General features: G+C 38.7%; 1 protein-coding gene across 3 annotated transcripts in view; it reads right to left on the bottom strand.

Annotated features, from left to right (window-relative positions):
- Fmn1 (formin 1) overlaps nucleotides 1-26,353 on the bottom strand; it is a 368,173-nt gene that overhangs the window by 260,592 nt on the left and 81,228 nt on the right. Inside the window, exons 1-2 of one of the 3 annotated variants that reach the window (XM_026392768.2) lie at nucleotides 22,750-24,126; nucleotides 21,247-21,364 (exon numbers count right to left, since the gene is read on the bottom strand). The exons of 1 other annotated variant lie outside the window; for it this stretch is intronic. In XM_026392768.2, coding sequence (XP_026248553.1) covers nucleotides 21,247-21,364; nucleotides 22,750-24,126 — 1,495 coding nt within the window. Of the gene's footprint in view, nucleotides 1-21,246; nucleotides 21,365-22,749; nucleotides 24,127-26,353 lie in introns of those variants that run through there. One more of the 3 variants, XM_026392750.2, reaches the window with a different exon arrangement.

Genomic DNA, 26,353 nt, shown 5'->3' with positions numbered 1-26,353 from the left:
CCAACTCACCTCCCCCCACCCATCCAAAGGGTTGTTTTTTTCTTTTTTTTTCCATTTGGCCATTACACCTTTAACGATATGTACTCTTCCCCTTCTTCCAGTTATCATGTTTTATTTCAGGATGGTAAATCCTATAGCACCATTTACAACTGCCCCCAACAGAGAAGCCACAGCTGAATATGCACCAGAAGGATTCAGCATCTGATTGCACAGCCTCAGGCTGCTCCATCCTCTCTGGTATTCCTAACTAGTAAGCTGGAGGCCAGGCTTGTGAAATTTATGCACTTCCTTTACAGCTTACCACCTTGGTTACTGTGGCAACGGTGTCATAAAAATAGAAAGTCACAGTCATCATTTATATATTAGTTCCTATGTTAATTATTAACATAGGAACTAATATTCAAACATACTGGTAATGAAAAAATAATAGTAAAGCAATAAGACATTGTTATTGTCTCTCTCTTTAGAAAACATAAATCATACAACTCCATGTCTAAATATCAATAAATATGATCGTTAAGAGTTATCAACAGGGCTGGGGTTGTGGCTCAGTGATAGAGCACTCGCCTAGCATGTGTGAGGCCCTGGGTTCGATCTTCAGCACCACAAACAAATAAATAAAATAAATATATTGTGTCCAACTACAACTAAAAAATAAGTATTAAAAAGAAGTTATCATCATTATCGACAACAACAAAATTAATACTCAGTGATACTAGAATTACTGCTACTATTAACACTGGTTGATTGTGCTTTAGGAACCAGGCATTATGCTGAGCATTTTATATGACTTGCTTTCTTTAATCTATAGAGGAAGGCTCCATAGTAGTCCACTCAGGAGGACACTCAGTCACTGGCTTAAAAAGAGAAGTAGGTGCTACTTTTTGAGAAGCTAATTTGGCAACTGGTATCAAAGATAGAACAGGTGCATGATGGTGGTAATGATGTTTTCATTGATTCGCCCCTCACAGAAAATATAGAATATATTCTGAGATTTAACTAAGAATTCATTACAATGTTATAATGTCAAAAATAAATATTAATTTATTATGTTTAATAAATTCAACTGAGGAGGGGAAAAGAATTGTGCATTACAAGACACATATCTAAACATAGTATCAGCAGAAGAAGCCAGAGTCATAGAGTCTTATGACTTTTTAACTTATCTACCAACACTATAATACTCCATAACTATTAAAATAGTTAAGGATTTTTGTTTTCTTCTGTTTGTGTATATATTTTCTAATTTGTCTACAATAAGTTTATATTATTCATCTAATTAAAGTATTTTATATGAAGTGTTCCTTCTGGGTTTACAAGTGCAGCTATGGTTCCAGTCAAGCATTGAAGAGTTGTTGTCAATCAATGGCTGGATCATACTACTCCAAACAGATTCACAGATGTGAGGCAGGATGGCATCAGGATTGAGAGAGCAGACTTTGTACTGAGAAGCCCTGGTTAACATTAGAGCTCTGCCATCTACAAGCAGTGGGACCTGGGAGTTATTTTACCCCTGTGTCTCAGGTTTCCTCATCTGTGAATGGCAATAATGATGACTCCCATCTCACAAGGTCTTTGTAAAGCTTACAGATAATATCTATATAAAGCTCACTGCAGTGCCTGGCACCTATATACATATTACTAACTGTTATTATTACTATTATTGTTCTGTATTCACTCTAAACTGAAAGCTTTGCTTCCTATTGCATTGACAAAACTGAAGCAGCCCAAAGAATTTCCACATCCTCCCACCTACCAGCTGCCCTGGGACCTATTACTAGAGATGGTTTTTCTTGTTCCTACCAAAGCCAACCCCCTTCCTACACAACAGCACTCTTCTTCTCTCCATCTTAAGGGCATTACCATCTTAAGGCATTACATGTCTTCCATCTTCCTCCATCAAATTCTTTATCTCTACTAGAACCTTCTCTCTGGCACACAAAAATACACTATTTTATTTATTAGTAAAAAAATGAAATGTTTTTTTTGCTCCCACTTGTCCCACCAGCTACCACCTTATCTGTTGTTGTTTGTGTCCCTTTGGCAGCCAAACCCTTAAAAACTTACCTACATATTAGTTCTAACTGTCATTCTCTTAAGCCACTCCAAATGAGACCTTTATCCTGACACCTCCACAACATCCTGCAGTGTGAAAATCACCAGTGTCCATCAGGCTTCTCAATGCAGTGGTTAATTCTGTCCTGACTTCACTTACTCTACCAAGCAGCACTCTCTCTTCCTTGAGATACTTTCTTCACTTAGCACTCGGGACTCCACACGCTCTTGGTTTTCCTCCTGACTCACTTTAGACTCCTTCTCATCTTCATCTCTTCCTGTTGGAGTCCTCGTGTCAGGCCTGCTTCCCCTTTTCTATCTACATCCACCATTGTACCCAGACTCCAAGTTTTAAACACCAACTTTCATATGTGTAAATGACCCCCCAATACACATCTACAGCTTAAGAGCCTGCTTCTCCAACTCCATACTCACATAACTGAGTGCTTGCTCAATGCTCTCTCACATCTGTCAAACCAGCATCTCAGCATTCAATCTTCCCCCTTCACATTGCCTACCTGGTCTTTTCCTTCCTCAGTTCATGGCAATTCCACACTACCATTGCTCGGGTCAAAATCCTGACACTGTCTCTGATTCTTCTCCCTCACATTCAGTCTTTCAGAAAATCCTGATGTCTCTATCTTCCCAATAAATTCTGAATCCAATGACTCCTTTACTACAACACAATTTACAACACCACCATCTCCTGGGAAAATACAACCTCTTACCTGGATTACCACAAATACTCTCTGAATAACTGGTTTCCCTGTGACCCTGGACCCACTTATCTCCACTACCTGCTGCCCCTAATCTCCAGTTCAACATAGAAATAGGGAGCCTTTCCAAGCACAAGGAAGATCACGTCACACCTCTGCTCAAGGATCTCTGTATGTCTCTATTAGGGATTCACATCTGATTTTTAAAATGACCTTAAATTCTTCAGTCATTGATTTCTTTCATTTCTGATTCTTATTAAAATTGACAAGAAAAATGAGACAGAAAACATATTCCTATCTGGCTGACCTCCCAGAGGCCAGTCGAAGTTCTGAAAGATGGGCTCACCTAAGAAACAGACTGGGTGATTCTTGAGTACACCACTGTGGAACAGATCCTCTTGTTCCTTGGCAGAGAGACCTGCATTCCTACTCTCCTGCACAGCTTCAGCCCTTCAAGCACTCCTTAGCTGATCTGAATTTGGGTCAGGAGTGAGGAAGGAGTGTTGGTTGGAGGACAGATTATGGAATCTTGTCTAAGACAGCTGCTGCATAGGCTGGGCTGACTCCAAGGGTATCCAGTGGAGTGGGTGGGGGAGTCTCTGAGCAGGTTCATACCTGAGGGAATTGGCTGTGTCCTTTATAACCTTAGACTGCAGTTATAACCACTGAAAACCAGTAGCAAGCCGCGTTGAAAGGAACTTTCATGCCATGCCCTTGGGAAAGATCAACAGTATTGACACTTTTGTAGAAAGAAATCTGCCACTTTCATTTGCTTTGACTCACAGAACTGACTCAATAAATGTCTTCCATCGCTGTGCATATTCTCACTCCTGGAAGGTGTCTGCATTTTTAACATTGTGTCAGGTGATTTCAGTACAGTGCTTTTCAACATGTAATCCAGAACAGTGCTTTTCAAACTCTTCATGCCACCACTAAAATATTTCTAAAAAATAATATTCCTTACACATAAGGAAACTGACTCCTAAAACTTTTTAAGTTTAAATGTTTGTAAAGAACAAATTTTGAGAAATTTATGAATGGTGCTCTTTTTTTTTCAATATTTATTTTTTAGTAGTAATTGGACACAATACCTTTATTTATTTATTTTTATGTGGTGCTGAGGATCGAACCCAGGGCCTTGTGTGTGCTAGGTGAGTGCTCTACTGCTGAGTCACAACCTCAGCCCTGAATGTTGCTATCTTAAAACCACTATATCACTCTTTCAAATGTAGCTAATGGAATCTAACAATGCTGCAACTTGCCACCCAGCATCACCCATTTAAAAAGGGTGTGGACAAATTCCACTTTAACATTCAAAACTTTTAAATGGTTCTTTTCTTAATCCCTTAAAACATTTCAAATTTTTCACAATTTTGTGCTTGAATGTTTTTATTAATAATTTCTATGAGGATACAAACAAAAATAACTTAATTTTTTGACATTCCTGCTATCACAAGAATTTTAGTTTTAGTTTTACTTCTATGATATCATATTTTTATTAGCACCTTCTATAAAAATAATTTCTATTAAAATTGGAAAATTATTAAACATAAAAATTAAAATTTTATTGAAAATATACATGTATTGGAATGGGTAGGACAGGCTTTTAGGTAGACTGTTTAATACAGAAAGTCTTTCAGATGTCATTATTTGGAATTGTTCTTACTTCAACGACCTGGGGGTTTTTAAATTTGAGCGAGGTATCCCAGAAAGATTATGGCTGAGACTTGGGTCTTTCCTTGGAAAATGGGATAAATAATCCATTTAAATTAAAAATACTAATGGAAGTTGAAATTCTGGGAAGTAAATTATTCAAAATTATCCATACCTCTACTCTACCCCTTATAAGGTCCTCCTGTGCTCCTGTTTCAGGATTGGTCTTCATATCAACAGTGCCCAGACATCTTGTTAAAAAGTCAGATTCAGGGACCCCATTCCAGATATCTAAATTATAATAGCTCCCCAGAGCAATTTTTCCCACTGAAAACTGAGAAAGACTGAATTGGAAGATAAAACAAACACATAAAATGTTAAAGAGTATAAAATTTAAATAAAAATTCAACAATAAAGGAGCTATCCTAGACAGTATCTGATACCCTAGGGCTTTAGAAAAGTCACCTGGAGGGTGGTTATTAAAAGGCTTGATAGAGGAAGCAAAACTAGAACTGAGAGATGGGTAGAATTTGAAAGATAAAGTAGCAGAGATAAATAATTTACCAAAGTCTGGAAAGTATTAGACAGTGATGTTGTTGGCTAAGATGGAAGAAACAGTTTTGCCTTCAGAAAGTGTGTGGCTTATCATAGAGACCCTGGTGGGATGGCAGAGGGTTATTTTGTCTGAGTGTTACAAATAATTTGCTGTTAAAAATAATATAAGTTATTAATAAAATTAGTTTTCAGGTAAACTGGTTTTGAACAACTTCTTTATGAGTTCCTTTCAAGAAAATCAACCTAGAGCTGAATGTATATTTTATCCAAGAACTGAGTAACCTATAAATGTAATAAAGACTAATATGTATTACTATTAAGTCTCACATTCATCCCAAGTTAAGATCTACTAATCTTCATTATCTCTGATCACACTAACACTACAAGTCATGAGCAATGAAGGTTTTTAGCATAAGTGTTCATAATCCTTGATGGTCTCTATCCTTAATCACCTAGGCTACTACAAAGAACTCCAAACTGGTCTTCTCCCCCTCAACCCCCACCCCACCTCTCTCCCAGACTCATATTCATCCTTAATACTCCCAAAGGATCTTACAAACCCATATTGGGTTCTGTTATTCTCCTTCCCCACTGTCTACAGCCCAAGGTCCCCAGCATGTCATACCACACGATTCTCTCCCCAACAAGACCTGGTCTCCTCCAGGTCTACAGGGTTAAAACTCTCACTTACCATTCCCTTTGTCCCTTATGTATCAATCCTGGAAAACCCAAGCAAGTGCTGCTGCTTTCTCTACGTGTGTGCTCTGCCTTAGCTGTTTTACCCTGACCTCTGTCTTCCAAGTTGGCTCAGGAGGCCTATGCTACTTGCTCTAGGTAGGATTGATGGCATTTCTCCTCTGGATCCAACTATGTGCTATACATTCTCCCATAAGAGCATTTAGAATGTTTACTGTGTTTATTTGTATACATTTCACCTCTCCCACTCTACTTTCTGTCACCTACTCACTCTGGCCAAAAAAAAAAAACAAAAAAAAAAACAACCCTAAACTAGATTAAACAAAACCATAAGCTGCTTGAGGACAAGGATCTTGTCATATTTGTCTTTGTATTCTAGGAACTTGCCAAACTAACCAGTACATAGCAGATGCTCAGTAAATATTTGCCAAATGAATGAATGCATCATTATTTGCAACAGTAAACTTAAAACAGCTCCAATGACTTAGACACTAATAATATGCTGATTGTTACTAAATAAGAGTTAGATATGATCTGGGAGCATCAGTGACTCTGATGTCACAGCTACTTACTGCAACTTCTAAGATTACACCATGGGATAGGATATGTGTTCTAACCAAATCAAGGGAAATCCCCTAGGAGCCACCCTAGTCTCGCCATGTAGCTCAACACAAAACAGCTTTTCATCACAGTTCACTTCTGCCTATCTGGAATAGTGGTGCACAGAAGGAGTCCTAATGTTCAGAAAAAAGTAGCATCAGAGAATAGCACAGAGGACACATCTGAAAACCACTCAGTTTCTATTTTAACAAATCCAGTGCTCTACTGTGGAGTCATCATATGCTTTCCTACTTACAATACAGAAAAACATCTTGCTAGTTTCCCATATCTTGAAGTCACAAGGTTGATTATTTTAGGTGAGGATTTTTCTTTACTTAAAATGACCTAAAAATCAGTAACTCAAATTCGGCATTTTATCACAATTAGATAAACTTTTCTAAAGAAGATAGAAAAATGGTTCCACATTAACAAATCTAAAATGTAAATCACGAATCACATTGCTGCATGATTGTTGAAATAAATATATCCCAATGTATTAAATTCAAACTACTTTCTCAGATAAAAACATTTAGATTCCTAGGTCTATAATAAAGACTGTTGATGCTGAATCACTAACTAATGTAATTCTCAGCGGGAAAATATTATAAAGAAGCCTTTAAAATCAGGAATAACCTGAAGTCTGCTGTTCATTATATTCCCAGCCTTGTTTTGGAGGTCCTGGCCAGTAGAAAAGGGTTGAGAAAAAATAATTGATTTGTGTTTTATTTTCTAATATTAAAAATACAATTTAAAATAGATAAAGGACTTGAATGGCCTTTTCTCTAAAGCAGAGGTACACATGGCCAATAAGCACATAAAGAGATGCTCAACATCACCTATCATTAGGAAAATGCATATCAAAAGCACAATGAGAACTGGGTATCCACTAAACTGGGTACTGTTGGGAAAAATATAGGATGTGGAAAAAATAGAGCTGGTTCACTGCTGATGGGAATGTAAAATGGTACCACTGTTGTAAAAGACATTATGGAGGTTCTTCAAAATATTAAGGTAGAACTACCACACGATCCAGCAATTCCACTTTGGGATCTGTATAAAGGCACACACGCAACACACATACACACACACACACACACACACACACAAACACATACACACACACAAATTGAAATCAAGATCTTGACCCTGCATTTTCATGTTCGTAGCAGCATTATTCATAATAAGCAAGAAGTGAAGCAATCTATTCCATAGCTGAATGGATAAACAAAATGTGGCAAGATACATTCAATGGAATGTTATTCAGCTTTAAAAAGAAAAGAAATCCTGTCACGTGCTACAAGATGGATAAACTTTGAGGACATTATACTAAGTGTAATGAACCAATCACTAAAAGACAAATACTATATGATTCCAGTTTTATGAAGTTCAAATTCATAGGAATAGAAAGTAGAACTGTGATTGCCAGGATCATGGGAGAGGAGAGGGTTTCACTTTGAATGAATGTAACTCCAGTTTTGTAAGATGGAAAAGTTCTAGAGAGTCATTGTACAGCAATGTAAATATCCTTACACCAGTAAACTATACACTTAAAAGGAGTTAAGACGGTGAATTTTATGTCTTGTGTATTGTTTACCCACATTTGTGAATAATTGCTTCAATCTCTTGGCTATTATTTTATAACATTAAAAACAAATGAAACACAAATTATCATGGTCTGTCTACATAAAGATATCCCCAAGTTAGCAACTAAAAAAGTAAAAAAACTTTTAAGAATACAGAGTCAAAATTAATAGAAACATAAGAAAATCAATAGCTTTATTCTATTAACAACACCAGTTGGGGAAAACAATGGGGAGAAAGTCCCATTTATAATCAAACACCCAGAAAGAAATTTAAGTGTACAAGAGCTATAAGAAGAATACTGCACAAATTTACTAAAGAGCATTAAAAAAATCCGGAATTGCTAGAGAAATAAACTATGCACCTGGATGGGAAGACATGATATTGAAAGACTCTATCACACACTAATATATAGAGAAAAAAGGTCAACCCAAATCCCAGTGGGATAATTCACAAATTTGAGAAATAGACTTTAAAGTTCACATACAAGAGTGCATGTGCATAAGTTCCTGGAGGAAAAAGATCAAGTGGAGGTGATTTGTACAAGGTCTAGATAAATATATCAACAAAGATTAATAAAGGGTCTAGAAAAGGATCAATATATGAAAGGAATTTATATATGAGAGTTGGCACTCATTGTAAGAATGAAGTATTTGTTAGATGGTGCTGGGGCAAAAGGTTATCAGTTTGGAAAAAAACAAAACTAATAACAGCAGCTTCAATTATTTTGATTTAACAATGACACTACTACTCTGATAAGATCTTTAAATGAATTATTTCATTGAAGCCTAAAAAAACAAAAATTTTTAAAAAGTCTGTTTTTACAAATAAAGAATGTTAAGTACAAAATGTGAACTTACCCAGAGTTACACAGCCACTAGCTGCTGGAGCCCCTAAATTTGAATCTATAGCCCAAGTTCCCTAATCATTACAGCACACCATCACCCCTGACCATACTCTTACCTATACCACACACAAAATCAAACATTCAGTAGAAAGAAAATCTAAACATAGATGCATATTAGTTAAGATATACATATTATTAATCTTTACATTGAGGAGGGCTTCTGTAAGACCATAAATTACAAAAACAAACACAGAAAAGATTTAACTATAAAAATTCTGGCACAGTGAAAGATACCATGAAATAAAAAGACATAGCAACTTAGAGACTAAAACTATAATATATGCAACAATCAAAAGACTTAATATAAAAAGAAGTTTCTTCAAGTCACTAAGTCACAAAAAGAAGAAATCTAAATAGTAACAGTCTTTTGAAAAGATGTCCAACCTTGCTTATATAAGAGAATTACCTATTAAAATTATAGTTAAAAATTTTAACCCACATTAAATGGATATTGGAGATTATGAGTGACAGGCATTCTTGTTATGGTTTAGTATTAATAGGGTCATTATTTTTGTAGGGCCAAGGGAGTAACATGGACCAGTAGGTGAAGTGACCAGAACTCTTTTAACACAGCAATTCTGCTTCTCCCTATCACAGGACTCTGCCCAAAATAGATGAACAAAAAATTTATTGCATCACTGTTGGCAACAGTGAAAGATTCTAAGTGAATAAAAGGTTCAGGATAAGGGAATGGCTCAATACGTCACTTATTATTCTATTGAATACTATGCAGCCATTAAGAATGTGAGGGAGAATGTTTCCTACTTTTCCGACAGAAAAAGTTCTCTAACATATGGTAGAAAGAAGATGATCTTAGAAGTTTGTACAGTATAATCCCTCTTACATGGAAATGGTTTGTCCGCTGTGTCACTCTGTGTGTACACAGATGCATGTGACAGTGTCTGATAAGCTATATTTTAAAAACCCTCTAAGAAGTCTGAGAGATCAGGGGGTGCAGTGTGAAGGGAAAGTTTTGCTTTTTACATGATAGACTTAGCATTGTCTAAATTATGTATAATCACTATGGAAGGGGTATTTTGAAATTTTTAGACCATTCCCTTCCTCCTCTGTCCTTCTTGAAAACCAAATATGTCCTTTTTAATTAGGATGAATGAAACAATCTGGGGGAAAGGCTGAAGTAAAGTAGGACTGGACTAAAAGAAAAGGGGGGCTACATTGCAAATGGAAAGAAAAAATATAAACACTGGAAGTCAGAAGACCTAATTTGCATTTGTTTCTATTTCTCGTCAGCAAGCAGGACAGTCCTTGAGAACATCCATCCCTTCACCTGAACAAGAAGAGAGATAAATAGACATTCTCTGAGCTGCCTTTCAATTCAACTTGTGACCTGCCTCAAGATTCAAGTTTCCCAGCCCCAAAATACTTATTTTATAAAAATCATTATCAGTATTTAGCCATTAAATGTGGTGATTATGAAGACTGTGGGAAAGCACAGAAAATGTTCAGAAGAAACTCAGTAGAAAGCTGACTCGGAATGGTTACAAACACGCCAAGTACACATGCACAGAATTGAGGACCACAACAAATACACAAAAAGAAAATTAGTTCCTTCACCATGTGACACTATTGTCTGATAGCCTCCAGTTCTCCAACAGCCATGCTGATTCTATGACACCAATACTATTCTGACACCACTACCAGACTTAGCTTGTAGACTCCATAGGCTTATGGGCTCAGTCCCACAAGACTGCCCCACGTAAGAGGCTACTTCCAAGAACTGGGTCCGCAGGTCACCCACCTACACCTCTGTAACAACTTGGCTACAAATGTGGAAGCTCCTAACTTGCTGGAAGGACTCATTTTTACAAATGAGGATACAGACCCAGAGTAGTCAAATTTCTTGTCCCAGGTCAAAGTTAGTACATGACAGAGCCAAGCTTCAAATACAAGTCTAGATGATGCTCAAATCCACGAAACCTGTGGTAAAGGTAATGCTAAACTTGATGATGTCCTTGGGATTTCCCTGGTTCTATTTTCCTTTCCCTCTCAGATAGTTTTCTACCTCTCTCATCTCTTGTTCTCACTTCTTCATCCAATGCTCCCCTGTATTTTGTGGGGAAATCCTTGAGCATTTACAATTAACACTTTAGATTTGGATAGTTCTCAGAAATAATTTGTTCTTTCTATAGATGAAGAAAAGATTTTTATGTTATTTGAAAATTGTTATTTCCCCATTGCCGTCTATGGAGAAGAAGGGACCCATAGGAATGCTGTTTGATGAGTGGTTGAAGGCTATAAGCATATGAAGGGCAGACTGAGATGAAGGAACGAAATTATAAAGATAAGGCATGGTAAGGGCTGGTGGTGGAGAGAGCTGAAGCCAGAATGTGGAGAGGTTGCTGGGTGGAAGATCTGGGAAACAACCCTTAGTGGCTGGTAACAGACAATAATTTACAGAATAAAAGAAAAATGGAGTCACTGCAGAGAAAGTTTGAGAAAGAAGACAACTAGTGAAAGGAGATGTTTATAAAAATGTGAGCTACTTGGGAGGCTGAGGCAGGAGAATTGTAAATTCTAGGCCAGCCTCAGTGACCTAAAAAAAACCCTGCCTCAAAATAAAAAATAAAATTTTAAAAAAGGCTGGGGATATAGATCAGTAGCTGAGCAGCTATCTAGCATCCATGAGGCCCAAGGTTCAATCTCCAGTAGCACCAAAATAAACAACAACAACAAAAAGGAGGCACAGGATAATTAAAATATTGGTTCATAGACCTCCTAAAATCAAGAACATGTACAATATGCATTTTACCACACAAATTGTGGCTCAATGAATATTAACTGAATGAGCCTCACCTGAACTTTGCAAGAACATACAATAACTAGACTCATTTTTATTCTCTTTAAATTGCTTAGGTGAGCTTCTTTGACTAAACACCCTTCTTTGATATTATACAAGGAATCAAAAAAGCAGTGTGAAATGACAAGTCAATTTCTGCAGACATCTAGTGAGCCAGTGGGGCCCTCACATGCTCTTTTCTAATTATTCAGAATGACTCACTTTAAGTCCCATATTTTTTTTTATTAACAGCCATGATTTTTTAAATGCTTTACTACGACTGTGTTTTCCTTGTTGGATCTTTAAATACAGGTATGTTGTCAAAAAAAAACAGAAACAAAACCAAACAAGAACAAAACCATCGATCTCCACCCTCTCCCTGACTTGGGGCTGTCATTCTTTCCAAATTACAAATTTCAGCCCATTTATTAGTTACAGCAAGTCATACTCTCACTGGCTGTCATCTGTAAAATGAATAGGATCTCTAAGATGCCTACAGCTATAAGTTTTTAATATTTAAAAGCTGAAATTCTACATTTTAATCTCTTGCTTTGGCTCCATTTTGAGCCAAAGTTCTTTACTGATATTCCTTGAACACGATATATGAATTCTAAGTCACTGGACCACACTCTGGCATCCCCTTCCTAAATCCCATTAATGTTAGGGAGTCTGTCTCTGCAGCTCCCAGGTCTAGAGTAAGTGGAAGCTTAACACCTTGGCTTCACCTACAGTTTCCCAGTATTCCCTTCTTTTTCTTTTTTTGGGGGGTGGGGGGTATTGAACCGAGGGCCTTATATATACAAAGCAAGCACTCTATCAACTGAGCAATATCTCCAGCCCACACCATTCTTCCTATACCCCAAAAATGCAAGGCCTTCCTAGCCTTTAGTCTGTATGGCTTCTGATTTCTATGCTATCATAATCACTGTTTGCAAGTGTTGTCACAAAAGCCTATGAATATAGGAGGAAAAAACCCTTCGCCTAGATGGTAAAGAGTTCACATGTGATCATTTGTCAGGACACATAATTTTAAAGGAGTGTCATTCATGGCTAATGCAGTCTGCTAGCTATGAATGAAGAAATTTAAACTTGAACTACATTGGTTAATAAAATTTTCCAAGATATTTATAGCTCTCCCTGGCTGATGAAGCAAGGGCAGCTGACTCACCAGGAAGAATGACGAGCAGTTTTATCACTTTACAACGAAGCAAACTCTAACTAGTAACACACCAGAAAGTAGGCAGAAAGAATGAGTTGATCCAAAATACTCAGAAACATTTCTGAGCTGCCCCAAGGGTTTGGGATGCCACCTGCATCGACAGCTTGCTCACAATGACCTCAATACCCTGTGCCAAGTTCTCTTTTCTACAAAAGCCATGGTCCTCACACTAAGCAGAGCAGTACATATGCCATCCCCCAGCCCAGCCCAGTCTGGAGGCACCACCAGTGGAGAGAGAGAGCTTTTCCAGATGCACACTGGAAGACAAACCAAATTCGCACAGTTCCTGTTGAGAACATGAGTGTTTTTCTTTCTTCCTTGCTCTGTGGGTAATTAAGTTCCTGACAGATTCCCAAAAGGTACCATCTTCGTTCCACAAACATCAACTTCATTTCTACTTAGAACTTTGAGATATCTACAGTAATATATTTTTAAAATTTCTTAATATTGAGACATTCCCAGCAATCCTTCACAATACAGAATAGGAGAATAGATGGCAAAGGAAGCCAAGTTTGGGCTGACTGAATAAAAGCTTCCTCCTCTGAACTTGGGGCATACACAGATGGCCAGGGTAGGGGAAATAGATGTTAAATTAACTGCAGGGCTTCCTTCTGGGGCTTTCTATCATCACATCACTAGATTTTTAAAGTAGTCTCAAAATACTAAGACTCACTGACCACGGTAAGACTGAAGGGGCAGTTTATATAAACGTGTCCCTCACCTGACAAGCCCTGGGCTTGGGAGGAAAATCATCTGTAGAAACTGTCATGCTTAAGTCATTAGATTCTTATGGACACATCAGACTTTTGGAACAGGAAGCAAATCTGCTAAACAAATTCATACTGTACATTTGTTTTTTCAAGATAATATGCCTGGGAACATACTTAGAAAAAAATATGTAAGATATGCTCATATACATATATGTAAATATGTGTTTATATACAAGCACATATTGTATAATTTATTGAAAGGCATAAAAACCTTTGAACATGTAATTTTATAAGATGTGATTCTGGATGGAAATATTAATTCTCATTCCTACCTCACATTAATTTATAAAGTAATGTAATAAAAATTCCATAAGGATCCTTTTAAAACTTAGCAAGTAAATGGTAGGTCTTTCTTGAAGAATGAATATATTCTCTTGCTTACTTTTTAAAAAGTATGCAAGAGAACTCGAACTGCAAGATTCTGATATGCACTGTAATGTTACAATAATGAAGATTCTGGTATAATACACAAACACATCAAGGAGAGAGAACAAAGGCCAAAGCAGGCCTAAACTTTGGGAAAATAATTTCAAAGCCTGCTGTAAAATTAGTTCACAATTTAGATCTCTACCAGATTGTGCACCAAATTTAAATTCTGATATGAAATAGAAGGAGAAAGAGAAGAGCAGCAGAAAGAAACAACTTAAGAAAGATGAAAATATAGGTGATCTTAAGAACAGAAAAAGTTTTCTAAGCCAAATGAAATACATAAAATTCTACAATAAAGGAGGACAGATTTGACTGCATAAGTATTTAAAACTTCTACACATTAAAAAAACACAGTAAATGAAATTAAAAGCAAATGGTAAGGAAAAATATTTAACAGTTTCAAACAATACTAATTTTTCTTCTAATCCTAGCTACTCATGAGGCTGAGGCAGGAGAATTGCAAATTCAAAGACAGCCTGGGCAACTTAGGGAGCCCCTGTCTCAAAAAATTTTTTTAAAAAAAGCTGAGGCTGTGGTAGAGCACTCACCTCGCCTGTCCAATGCTCTAGGTTCAATTCTCAGTACCACAAATAAGAACTGTAATATTTTTACATAAAGACACTCGGTAAGAAAAAACAACTATGGCAATTTGATAATATACATCAACCCCTTTAAAAAGGCATTTAACTTTAATGGCCAATAATCCTATTACCAGGAGTTTATCCTAGTTGAAACACTGACTTTCTAAAGTACTGATAGTATTTAGTAAAAATCACTTGTGTTCAAATGAGAAAACCAGTCTATAATATTGCCCAAAATTTCTTTTTTATTTCTTAGTGTTGAATTCAATAGGCTTTCCATATTTCATAATTTTGACAATGGTTTCTCTGAAATAGAATCATAGAAAGTTTCTTTTGTTTCTAATTTTCTGGATATTTCCAATTTTTATTTTATTTTGTATGAACATTTAAAAACTTTTTAGATCAGTAAACAAACCCTGTACATTAAGAGGAAGTAATTATCCACACAGCAAGGGCCTAAAGAATAGCAATTATATTTTCTAGGAAACAATGGGAATAAAAAATACAACTCCCCCATAGTGTGACAAAACAGGATTTTACCTTTGTGCCCTTGCATTAGAAGCCTGTGTTGTGAGGTATATCAAGGCAGGTAACATGTGCCAACTCTCCTCCATGCAGGCTTTGGAAGCTTCCATCACCAGGGTCCTGGCTGGCAGTGTATGCAGGGATGATTCACTTGCCTTTCTAGATCTATTCTTTCCCTTCTGCACCCTATTTTAGGTCCTTTCTGCTGCCCTAAAAAGCTGGCACCATAAAGTTCCTACTCCCCTGGCTTCTCTTCGGATTGGCTGATGGGAATGATAACAGATCATAGAGTGGTGAAGAGGGTCAGGCTGTTTCTCCCCAGCTCCCACCTGGCATGTCACAGTGGCCTGGGTGCACCTCTTTACAGAAGGACACAGCACCTCTCCAGCAGCCCTCTCCAGACCACTCATCCTCCCTTGAAGATCTTGGTGTCCCCACAGTCACTCTTACTCTTGCCTCTCCACATGAAGGTGTGGCAAAACTCCTCATTGTTATTAGCCTCAGAGTACCTCTCTACCTACATCACTTTTCAAAACAATGCCCCATCTTTGTGAACAGGGTCTGATAAATTCTCAAATAACCCAACTTGAGTATTACCTAATTCCTGATAGGACCTGAGTTGATGGAGTTTATAAAGTTATATATGTATTTTTCCAAACCAAATTTCCAAATCACTCTTTTCCTTTGTTTAGTATGAATGCACTTACATTTATTTTTTCTTGGAGTGTGTGTGTGTACGTGTATGTGTGTGTGTATAATATGGTTTGGAAAATATTTTCAAGTTTAGGATGAACAAAAGTTTGGCCTTATGCTAACTTTATATTTCAATTACCTAGAATATCTTATGCTTTCTAGTCAATGTTTTTAAAAGAATACAGGCAAGTTTCTTTCATACAACCTCATTAGATACAACAAAGTGGCTCTTAGATGTATAGAAGAAAACATAGATTATATTGCTTCTGTTCTACCAAATTTAAAGGTAAACTTTTTTCTTCTGAGTCCACTTTGGATGATATCACAAAACACCTTTTCACTTTGTTTCATTTGAGCAAAGCACTTCAGGCACAGTGTGAATTAGTACGAAAGTACCCCCTCGCCCCCAATCAACAGTAGAGGTCAACTACAACTCAGGTGGCAGTCCCTTGAGTAACAGATCTGGAGGGAGCTGAGGCTTCTCTCATATACCACATCACCAAGGCTCCTAAAAGCTCAGGACTGGCAATAGAAGTGCCCTTGACATGGGTACAGTTTCATGGCAATCCCACCAGAGAGGCTGCAACAGGAGCCAAAGGGCTTCAACTCTGGGGGGTTGGCAGGCAGGAAGGGGGATTGTCACAGTGCAGATGCCAATGGCTTTGGGAGTGGGAGGAGAGAGCAAACCTGGCAGTGGGTACCAGCAATAGTGTTGAGCCACCTTTACATAAGCTAAGAGGACTCTAGAAGCCATAAAGAGTAGTATCTCTGCCTTCTTATCTTGAACAAAAGTGATTTTTCAGGTATTGAGATGTAAGTTCTGAGAAGAAGAAAATCAAAGCAGTGACAAATCTGAAGTGGCCAGGGGCAGCACAAGGACAGTGGGGGGCTCATGCTGAAAACACCACCTCTCTCCCAGCTCTGCCAGGAGATGACTGGGCAGGGATGTCAGCAGCACATAACTCAACAGCTCATGAGAAACAGCAACACTGGCGTCTTAATCTTCCATTTCACTAGATTAATAAACAAGTAATGCACTCTAGGAATAAAGGAGATGTAAAAGCATAAGACTTGAACAACTTGGACTCTCTGGACCTAATTTCTGTCTCTGTGTTCCCTATATTTTTTTAGTTGTTGATAGACCTTTATTTTATTTATTTATGTGCAGTGCTGAGAATCAAACTCAGTGCCTCACACATGCCAGGCAAGTGTGCTGCCACTGAGCCCCAGCCCCAGCCACCTCTATGTACCCTACTGAGTGGCAAATTTTTCATGTTTCTCTAAGAGAGGAAAAGCCAATGAGGATACCACAAAATGTGTTCAATTATATACTCATAAGTTTCCTGTTCACTTGAAAAACAGAGCTTAAGAAATCACAGGGGAAAATGTCACCTTTCTTGAAGTTAGCAATAAATGACAAGGCAACCTCATACAGATAAACAGTTAATGGGGCAAAAGATAAATTTCCTTTAGGCATGGAATATCTCATGCTTCTTTGGGAATTCCCCTCCCCTAAAGTATGTCAGCTGATTAATGAGAACCAAGAAGGCTCTCAAAATGCTGAGCACTAGACCCTGGAGCACAGTTGGAGAGCCACAGTATTGAGGGGGCCTGCTGGGGCCTGCACACCTCTGCAGACTATGTCAGCCCTCCCCGCCTCACTGTGCAGCAGAGACCACCTATTGGAACTATCAGCCCCTCCCTGTCACTTTTCCTTATCTCATGTAAGATGTTCAATAGGACACATTACATGAAAACAGGTAGGAAAAATCATCACAAAGGTAGATTGAAATGCTCCTGTGAAAGAAATAGAAAAGGACAGAAAGCAAAGACTAAGGACATACATACTCTAAAATAGTACTCACGGTGGATTTAAAAACATTTGCGGTATTTTGGTGCTGGCAAAACTGGAAATCCATATGTAGCAAAGTGAAATTAAACCTCTATCTCTCACCCTCACAAAAAATCAACTAAAAGTGGATCAAAGACTTAGGCACTCAAACAGAGAGCCTGCACCCAACAGAAGAAAATATAGGCCTAAATCTTCACCACATTGGCCTTGGATCTGACTTCCTTAAAAAGATTCCTAAAATGCAAGAAGTAAAATCAAGAATCAATAAATGGGATGGATTCAAATTAAAAAGCTTCTTCTCAGCAAAGGAAATAACCAATAACCTGAGTAGAGAGCCTACAGATTGGGAGAAAAATCTGTATCACATTCACCTCTAATAAAGCATTAATCTCTAGGATATATAAAGAACTCAAAGACTTAACACCAAAAAAAAAATAATAATAACCCAATCAACAAATGGGCTAAGGAACTAACAGACACTTCACTGAAGAAGAAATACAATCTATCAACAAATATATAAATGTGTTATATGTGTTCAATATCTCTAGCAATTAGAGAAATGCAAATCCAAACTACTCTAAGATTTAATCTCACTCCTGTCAGAATGGCAATCATCAAGAATACAGGAACAATAAATGTTGGTAAGGATGTGGGGGAAAAGGTACACTCATACATTGCTGGTAGGACTTGCAAATTGGTGCAACCACTATGGAAAGCAGTGTGAAGATTCCTTAGAAAACTTGGAATAGAACCACCGTTTGACCCAGCTATCCCACTTCTCACTTTATACCCAAAGGACTTAAAATCAGCATACTTCAGGAATGCAGCCATATCAATGTTTATAGCAGCTCAATTCACAATAGCTAAACTATTGAACCAACCTAGGTGTCCTTCAATAGATGAATGGATAAAGAAAGTGTGGTATATATCCTCAATGGAATATTACTCACTTTAAATAAGAGTGAAATTATGGCATTTGCCAGTATATGGATGTAGTTGCAGGATATCATGCTAAGCGAAATAAGCCAATCCTCAAAAAACAAAGACCAAATATTTTCTATAATATGTAGATGCTAATTCACAATATGGCAGGGGGCACTAGAGAAGAATAGTGTTACCTTAGACTAGGTAGAGGGAAGTAATGGGGGGGAAGGAGAGAGGATGTATGGATAAGAAAGATAGTAGAATGAAACAGACATTATCCTTTATGTAGATATGTGACTGCATGACCAGTATGATTCTACAACCCATACATTCAGAAAAATGAGAAATTATATCCCATCTATGTATATCAAAGTACATTAATGAATTCTACTGTTATGTCTAACTAATTAAAACAAATTTAAAAATTAATTTAAAAAATTGTGGTATTTATTTCCTTTTCTACTCAACAAATGCCCATTATCGCAAGCAAGACTGCCACACTGTTTGGGACAAAACTGTAAAAGACTAAAACCAACAACATAAAGTAGGAATGAGAGCTCATGGTATTCTGAATTTTTATTTGTTTTGTTTTGTTTTACACAATACCTTTTGTTTTCATGTGGTGCTGAGGATCAAACCCAGTGCCTCACATATGTCAGGTAAGTGCTCTACTACTGAGCTACAACTACAAAGCCTGGGTTTTGTTTTTATTAAAGAAACCTTGGTACATCACATTGTGCCACATGATGACAAAAAAGAACGTGGCAGGTGCTTCAATATTGTACTCATAATAGTCCAAGTCTAGAAAACCATAGGTGTGCAGGCCAGCTGAAATGGCTATGTATACTTTCATTGAAGATATTGGAACTTTTCATTCTATACAAGAAGCACTACAGAAAAATAAAATGCTAAGAATCACAAGTCTGCAGTTGTTACCTACAGTAGAGGTTAGAAATGACCTAAGGATTCACCTGCCAGTATGGTCTCAAGCACTAAAGATATTTGAAATTAAAAGAAAAACTTACTAAACCACCCAGATGTTGATCCACTTACAAAAAATATTTTTCTATAACTATGTATAATGATCTTAACATACACATCTACGTAAGACAACCAACAAAATGTAAGTCATATACAGTGTAGAGATGAAAAGAAAGGCTTTTTTTAGCCTCTAAAGGGTCACTAGAATGAACTGACAGTAAATGGATGAGATGGGAGAAAAGCACAGTCTTACTGTGCACGTGAAGGCAGTGAGCCCACAGCCCAGCAGGTTCTGAAGTCCATGCATTTTTATTTCATAGGGGGAGGGGAAATGGGAAATTCAGACAAGTTTTAGAGGAATAGTAAATGATTTTTAGGGACCTTTGAGAGCCTGAAAAAACATTTGGTAGATTGGGACAAAGTCATTGGGTCCCTGAGTAGGTAAAGAATTGCAAATGATTCTCTTTACAGAAGAATCTTAATTCCCTCCCCACACCAATACTGACTGGGGTTGAAATAAAAGACAATGGTGTTTAGCAAAAGTCCACCCAGGTATGTTAACAGACTTTGGACTTTTTTCCTGCCATATGAATTTAGTTAAAAGAAAACTCAGCAAAAACCCCAGAGGTGATTGCTTTCTTCCTTAGTGGATACAGACTTTAAACAGATAAGGAGGTATCACAGTAACATCTCTTCTAGCATCTGCTGGGTTTTGTTGTTGTTGTTATTGTTGTTTTGGGAGGGGGGTGTACTAGGGACTGAACCCCAGGGTGCTTACCCATAGAGCTACACTCCAGCCCCTTTTCTTATTTTGTATTTTGATATTTTTGAGACAGGGCCTCACTAAGTTGCTTAAGGCCTCACTAAGTCGCTGAGGTTAGTCTCAAGCTTGCGATCCTCCTGCCTCAGCCTCTCAAGTCACTGTGCCTAGTGCATCTGCTACTTTTTAAGTTCCTTTAAAGTAAAATTAAAGTGTACCAGGGCACCACATTTTGGAGTGACAGTCCCTGGACTCCTTCAATAGGTAATCCCCAAGTATCAGGAAGAAGGCAAAGAGGTTTCATCAGAGATACACACACACACACTGGATGAATATATTAAAATATATCCATCTGTAACTTTTCAGTTGAAGAATAAAAATATTTAGATTCCTATTCCATTTAAATAGACCCAAGAAAATTTCCTGGGAAGTTTTCCAGAGAGTTAGATTGCTTTAAAATTGGCCATGCATTAAATAAATCTCTGTTTAACGAAAGTGAACGAGTAACTGATACGGTATCTGTACATTCACTCTGCACAAGGTGCCTTTATCTCAAAAGCATTACTCAAGAGACAAACAAGAAATCAGATTACAGCTCTGGAGAACCATACTCTGCATCTTCCAACAACACTGCCCACTCATACATTATATGAGCACCAGCCACCTGCTGCTTCCCAAGAAATGTGCAATCTACCTTCTCCATTTGCTCCCCAAAGGCTCTCCTACTTGACACAAGTGCCCCCTTTCCATTCATTCCACAGCATTCACCTTTCATCTCACTAGCAGTAAATGTGCAAAGAGGTTTTCTTTAACAGCAGAACCAAAGAGAAGCATTCAGCATTACATTTTATAATGAAACAAAACCCCAAATCCTGAGAGTCTACTGAACTAGTGCTAAAAGCTATTGCAGGAAGAGATTTGTTCCTGGGTGCCTGACTTCCTTTCACATTACCTGCTTCAGTGTACTTCAGTCCCACTTTTTCTTCTGTGTCTTTTGTCTTTGGGGGTGGCCAGACAGCTTGGAGTCTGCCAGGAGTCCTGTCGTCCTGCTCTGTAGGGCTCTGGTCAGGCTGTTGAAAAGCAGGCAAAAAAAAAAAAAAAAAAATCAGTAAAATGAAATGTGGCCAGAGCCCATTAATTATTGAAAACAAACATGCTAACACTAATTCTAATATTAATTTTAATGGCCAGATGCACACTGCTCTCATTCATTACAGTCGAGACATCCTACTAAGGTACAACTCTTTTCCAGAAGTATAAATGATCAGTTGGGGTGAAAATTAAGGCCAAGTACTACACAACCCTTAATAGCTTTTTTTTTTTAAGGCTATTTTTTAAAAGCACAAATAAACTTTGAGTTGAAGAAACAGGCACAAATGTACTATTTTGGTACATTTATAGACTATTTACAATCATATTCCAAACAACTCCAGGACTAATAAGGATTAATTTTGCATTTTCCATGAACATTAGCACAGGCCAAGATACACTTCTTTATATGTTCCACACTGCTTAATTCTTTCTTTCCTATTAAAAAAATGAATGAGATTGCCTTCACATTCAAGTTATTTTTATAGGAATTGATTTTTACATCTATAAGAATGCTATTTTTTGTTTAGTTTCTAACCACAACCTGAGAACATTTTTCTAATGACTTGAAAGGAGTGGTAATCACATTCTGAATTGATCTTAAGAAATAAATTCTATTAATTGTTTTTATGAACATTTAATATCTACCAGACAGGTGCTTCCTAGTCTTTATACATACATTATCTGAAGTTATTTTCTTTGAATAACTGTTTTCATGAATTAGATACATTTTATGCAGAGCTTAATTTAATCTTCATGATAACCACATAAAGTAAGGGTTATTTTCCTTATTTTGCACATTGAGATTGAGACTCAAAAATTATCAAGGTCACTCAGCCGGTAAATGGCAGAGTTAGAATTAAAACCCAGTTCTCACTCTAAAGTCAGTGCTCAATCAGGAAGCCCCACAGCCAACATGGAACATTTCAATTACATCAGAAACACATATTTTGCTAAATGGCAGACTTTCAAAGGAAATCATAGTTTTCACAGAGGGGTAATTAAGCAGTGAGGAAATCCCTATAAATGCAGGCTATACCTCCATATGCATCGCTTCCCATGCTGCTAAATCTTTATAAGTATTTACTATTGATGTTTAAACTCAGAGCAAGGGTTTCCCCCTTCCTACTCACACATCTCTACATATATCCCTCTTATTACACTCCAAGAAATATGCAAAAGAGAGAAAAGCACTCCTCTCCAACTCAATACTCCTTACAAGGATGATTTGATTTCATTAAAATCATTTTTCACCCATGCAAGAACACTAAAGATAGGCAACTGGAATTCGCTTTGTCGGCAAACCTGAAAACAAATAATGTGGCATCACATTTTATGATAAAATGCAAAACCAAACTCTACATACGCTTTTGGAATCAGACGGGCTATCTGCTGGTTTGGACTTGGACCGTTCAAACACAGCTCTTAGTGACTCCTTTTCATGTCTCATCTTGCGCTTAAGAGCTTCCAGCTCAGAGGTGTCAGCTGTAGTCCCCTTTTTGGGGGGACGGATGAATAAGGCTTTAAAAGCCTCCAGAGCAGTCTCCGGTGGTTTTGGCTTGACCTCGCCACTCTGGGTTTGGACATCTTCAGAGTCCCTCTGGCTCTCCTGATCAGCACTACAGCCCATCTCTCCTCCCCCAGGCGACTTGGGGTCTGCTCCCTTCAGTTCAGTTTTGGGCATGTCAATGTTGAGTAGCTGAGAGAGCTGCTCCAGGAGAGTGGGAGTGGCCTTCGGATCACTTGCTCTCTCCCTGCTCTTCACAGTCTGTGGCCCTGTCTGCACCAGAGACTTCTGAACAGGCTGGGTCAACTTGAGCAAAGCCAGGTCCCCATCCTTTGGTTTAATTTCAGTGATGGTCTCCTCTCCTTCTGCTGTGGCCCCTTTCTTCAGTACACGAAGCCCACTGAAAAAAGCTGGAAGCTGGAACGACTTCTCTCCAGGGACTTCTCCTTTGAGAGAGACACTTGCAGTGACATCGGCGCTGGAGTTCTTGCCTGTTGCTACAGGTGGGACTTGGGACCCTTCTTCTCCAGCCTGGCCTTGGCTGGGGCTATGCTCTGTCTGAAGGCCATCATCGCCAGGTTCCAATTTGCTGCTTATCTCAGATGGACTCCTTTGAGGATTTTCTGCACAGAGCTCTGCATCATCCATTTCCCCAGTGCTAGCATTTCCTCTAGAACCTCCTGGGTTTTCTTTGGGCTCCTGAGATGGCTCAGATAAGTTAACACTAAAGGACTTTGGGTCATTGGTGCTGCTTCCCTCTTCTGGCTCTTGGCCTCCATCATCAGAGTCAGAATCACTGGTGGTATGCACAAGGGTCCCACGGACGCAGATGACATCATCTCTGCCCACATTCAAAGTAGCAAGTGGAAGAAGCTCTTGACCACGGAGAGAACTCCCTGCTTCTGCTTTTCCCTGACTTCCCTCCGATTCTCTCTCCACGCTTTCAGTCTTCCCTTCATTTCTTAGATCAGGTGGCACCTGAGCCTCTGCCTCCAGCTCATCTGAGCCTTTGCTGGGATCATCCTGCTGAGGTGTGGGATCCACATCTAAACTGCGGAATGCTTTCAGCACAGCATCCTCCTCTTCAGGCTTCACAGATTCCAACTTGTTTGTAAATCCAAAGAGGGATTTCATAGAAAACTTACTCAGGATCGACTGAGCCATTTCAAGTCCAGCTTCGGATTTTTCTGGTTCCGACACATCACTGCCATTTAGAGAGTTCCCAACCTCCTCCATGTCTCCACAGGCCCTTAGAGGAAGTTCTGACTTGTGCTACCCTCGCTGTGCTCTCTCAATTTATCCACGCCATCTGCCCTGAAATTACAGGGCAGGGAGCAACAGGACCCGGGAGGGAGCCAGGCTCTCAGCCGCTCAGGGAATACACTGGGTCTCCCTCGGGTCACTGTGCCCTCCCTTCCGGTTTACTCGATGACGGAGGCGTGCTCGGGGCAACCGTAAAAAGCCTGTGGAGCTCTATGCCCAGGAGCAGCTGAGGCTGCGCACCTTTACTACACGCGGGCAGGAGGCTGCTCTTCTTGGACTTCCGTATTTATTCCCCTGGACAAAAGACTTTTTGTCACAGGAAAGTCAGCCTGCCCCGTAGTCCCAGTCAGGACTTCAGGAGGAGCTCCGCCCCAGTGTCTGCGGTTCTCCTGGTTGCATTCAACTTCCTCATTGGTGAGCAAGTTGAGGTTCCTGAAAGTGCTGAGGCGGCAAGCTGATCTTGACAGTCCTTAACCACCCCCTGGAGCAGCCTAAGGGATTCAGAAGTGAATCAGCAGAAAATGTTTGAACTACTCCTTACATGAGCCCTCTTTTCCGTCTGGAATATGATCAGAGGCCTGGGCCCGCCAAGCCAAAACAACAACAACAACAACACTAGTAGGGCACCCACATCAACAGCCGCCCTAATCAAAAGGGAAAAAGTAAAGATCATCTTAAAGTACCCAGAACTTTCAAAGCAGTCAATTTACTGCCCTGGAAGTCTTTTTTTTTTTTTTTAAATGCTTTCTTCCTCTTCTCCGCAGGTTGCATCTGGAATGCAGATTTCAGCTGCCGGCTGGAGAAGGAAAACCAACACTACTGGTTTCAAATTACTGCTGTTTTAGCTCTGCCCTAGCTGCCTGAGTTCTACAAACAGGTACTTAGGAAAGTACGCCCACCACACCCAGTGTCTGTCAACCATTAGGTGGCAGAGTAAACAGCTCAGCAGGAATAATTACCAGCTGCACTCCTGTGCCAACATCAAGCTTTGACTTCCTGGCTTCCTTAGGAATCCTGGTAGCAGAAGAAGGCAGAGCATCCCTCTCTGCTTTAGTGCTCCAAACACCTAAATGAACCTGGCACACACAGCACAAAGAAACACATGCTCTGCCTTGTTAGGCAAAGTAATTCATCAAAGATCCCTGAGGATCCACATTCCCCTAGTGGGCAAAACATCTGAAGTCTTTGTCAGACCCATTTTGCCTTAAAAAAAAAAAAAAAAAGACACACAAAACAACCTCTAAACATCAGCTTAATGTAATATCTACCACTCTGTTACATGCTGGGAACCTGGCAACTTAAGGACAGGGGGAAAATTGAAGCACTGTTTCCTAGCTGCCTACCTGCCTCTTGGGACACCTTCCTGTTGTACCTGAAAGTCTCAATGTTTTTCAAATCTAGTTCAGTGAGCAGACACATAGTGAGCCGCTGGAATGGACAGGGCACTGTGCTGGATTGAGAGAAGAGTCAAACTGGCTTAATGGATGTTGCCAACTCTCTTTGAGCAAACCTCCAAGAAGATTGCAGCCAAGTATTAAACACAAACAGCAATTTCTTCTGCAAAACAGAAGCCATAGCAACCAGCAAAATGACAGTCTTGCTTTATCTGAAGTGGGGAATGGCTGCAAGTCACCCTTGGATAACTTGAGTCACATTCTCTAATACTAAAGATAATGCTCATTAATACTGAGAAATGCTGATTACAACAATGTTTTTTTTTCCAATGTATTCAAAAGGAACCCTCACACAAATTTTTTTAAAAAAGGTACATATCATTATAACCCACCAACACCTATCAGGAAAATAAGAGACCACCTTCTAAACCTTGATTTGATCTTGTGTCTAAATGGGTACTTTCCTCTTTGCATCTGATTCTAACTTATTTGGGGATTATTAACTGAAGTAAAAGTTAAATCAAAAACCACCAGGACACTAGAGGAAAAAAAATCAATGGTGTCATTTAAGTCTCAGCACAAGCTTGCTGTCTAGAGGAAATGCCTATTGATAAAAGTCAGACTTCTGCTTCTTCAAGATTATGAGAAAAAATTATCTCACCAGATCATAGATCATTCTTCTTAAGAGATATATATGCAAAGATGGGTGAGGGGTGGAGACACCACATATACTTGGTGAGAACCTTTCATTTTCTGCAACACAACTAATGACTGATTTCCAAAATAAGTTTCCAGGCCCCTCAACA

The sequence above is a fragment of the Urocitellus parryii genome, chromosome 6 (genome assembly GCF_045843805.1).
Source record: "Urocitellus parryii isolate mUroPar1 chromosome 6, mUroPar1.hap1, whole genome shotgun sequence".
In the NCBI taxonomy this organism is placed as follows: Eukaryota; Metazoa; Chordata; class Mammalia; order Rodentia; family Sciuridae; genus Urocitellus; species Urocitellus parryii.
The sequence above is the reverse complement of the archived record's forward strand: the minus strand, read 5'-3'. Positions and strand labels throughout refer to the sequence as shown.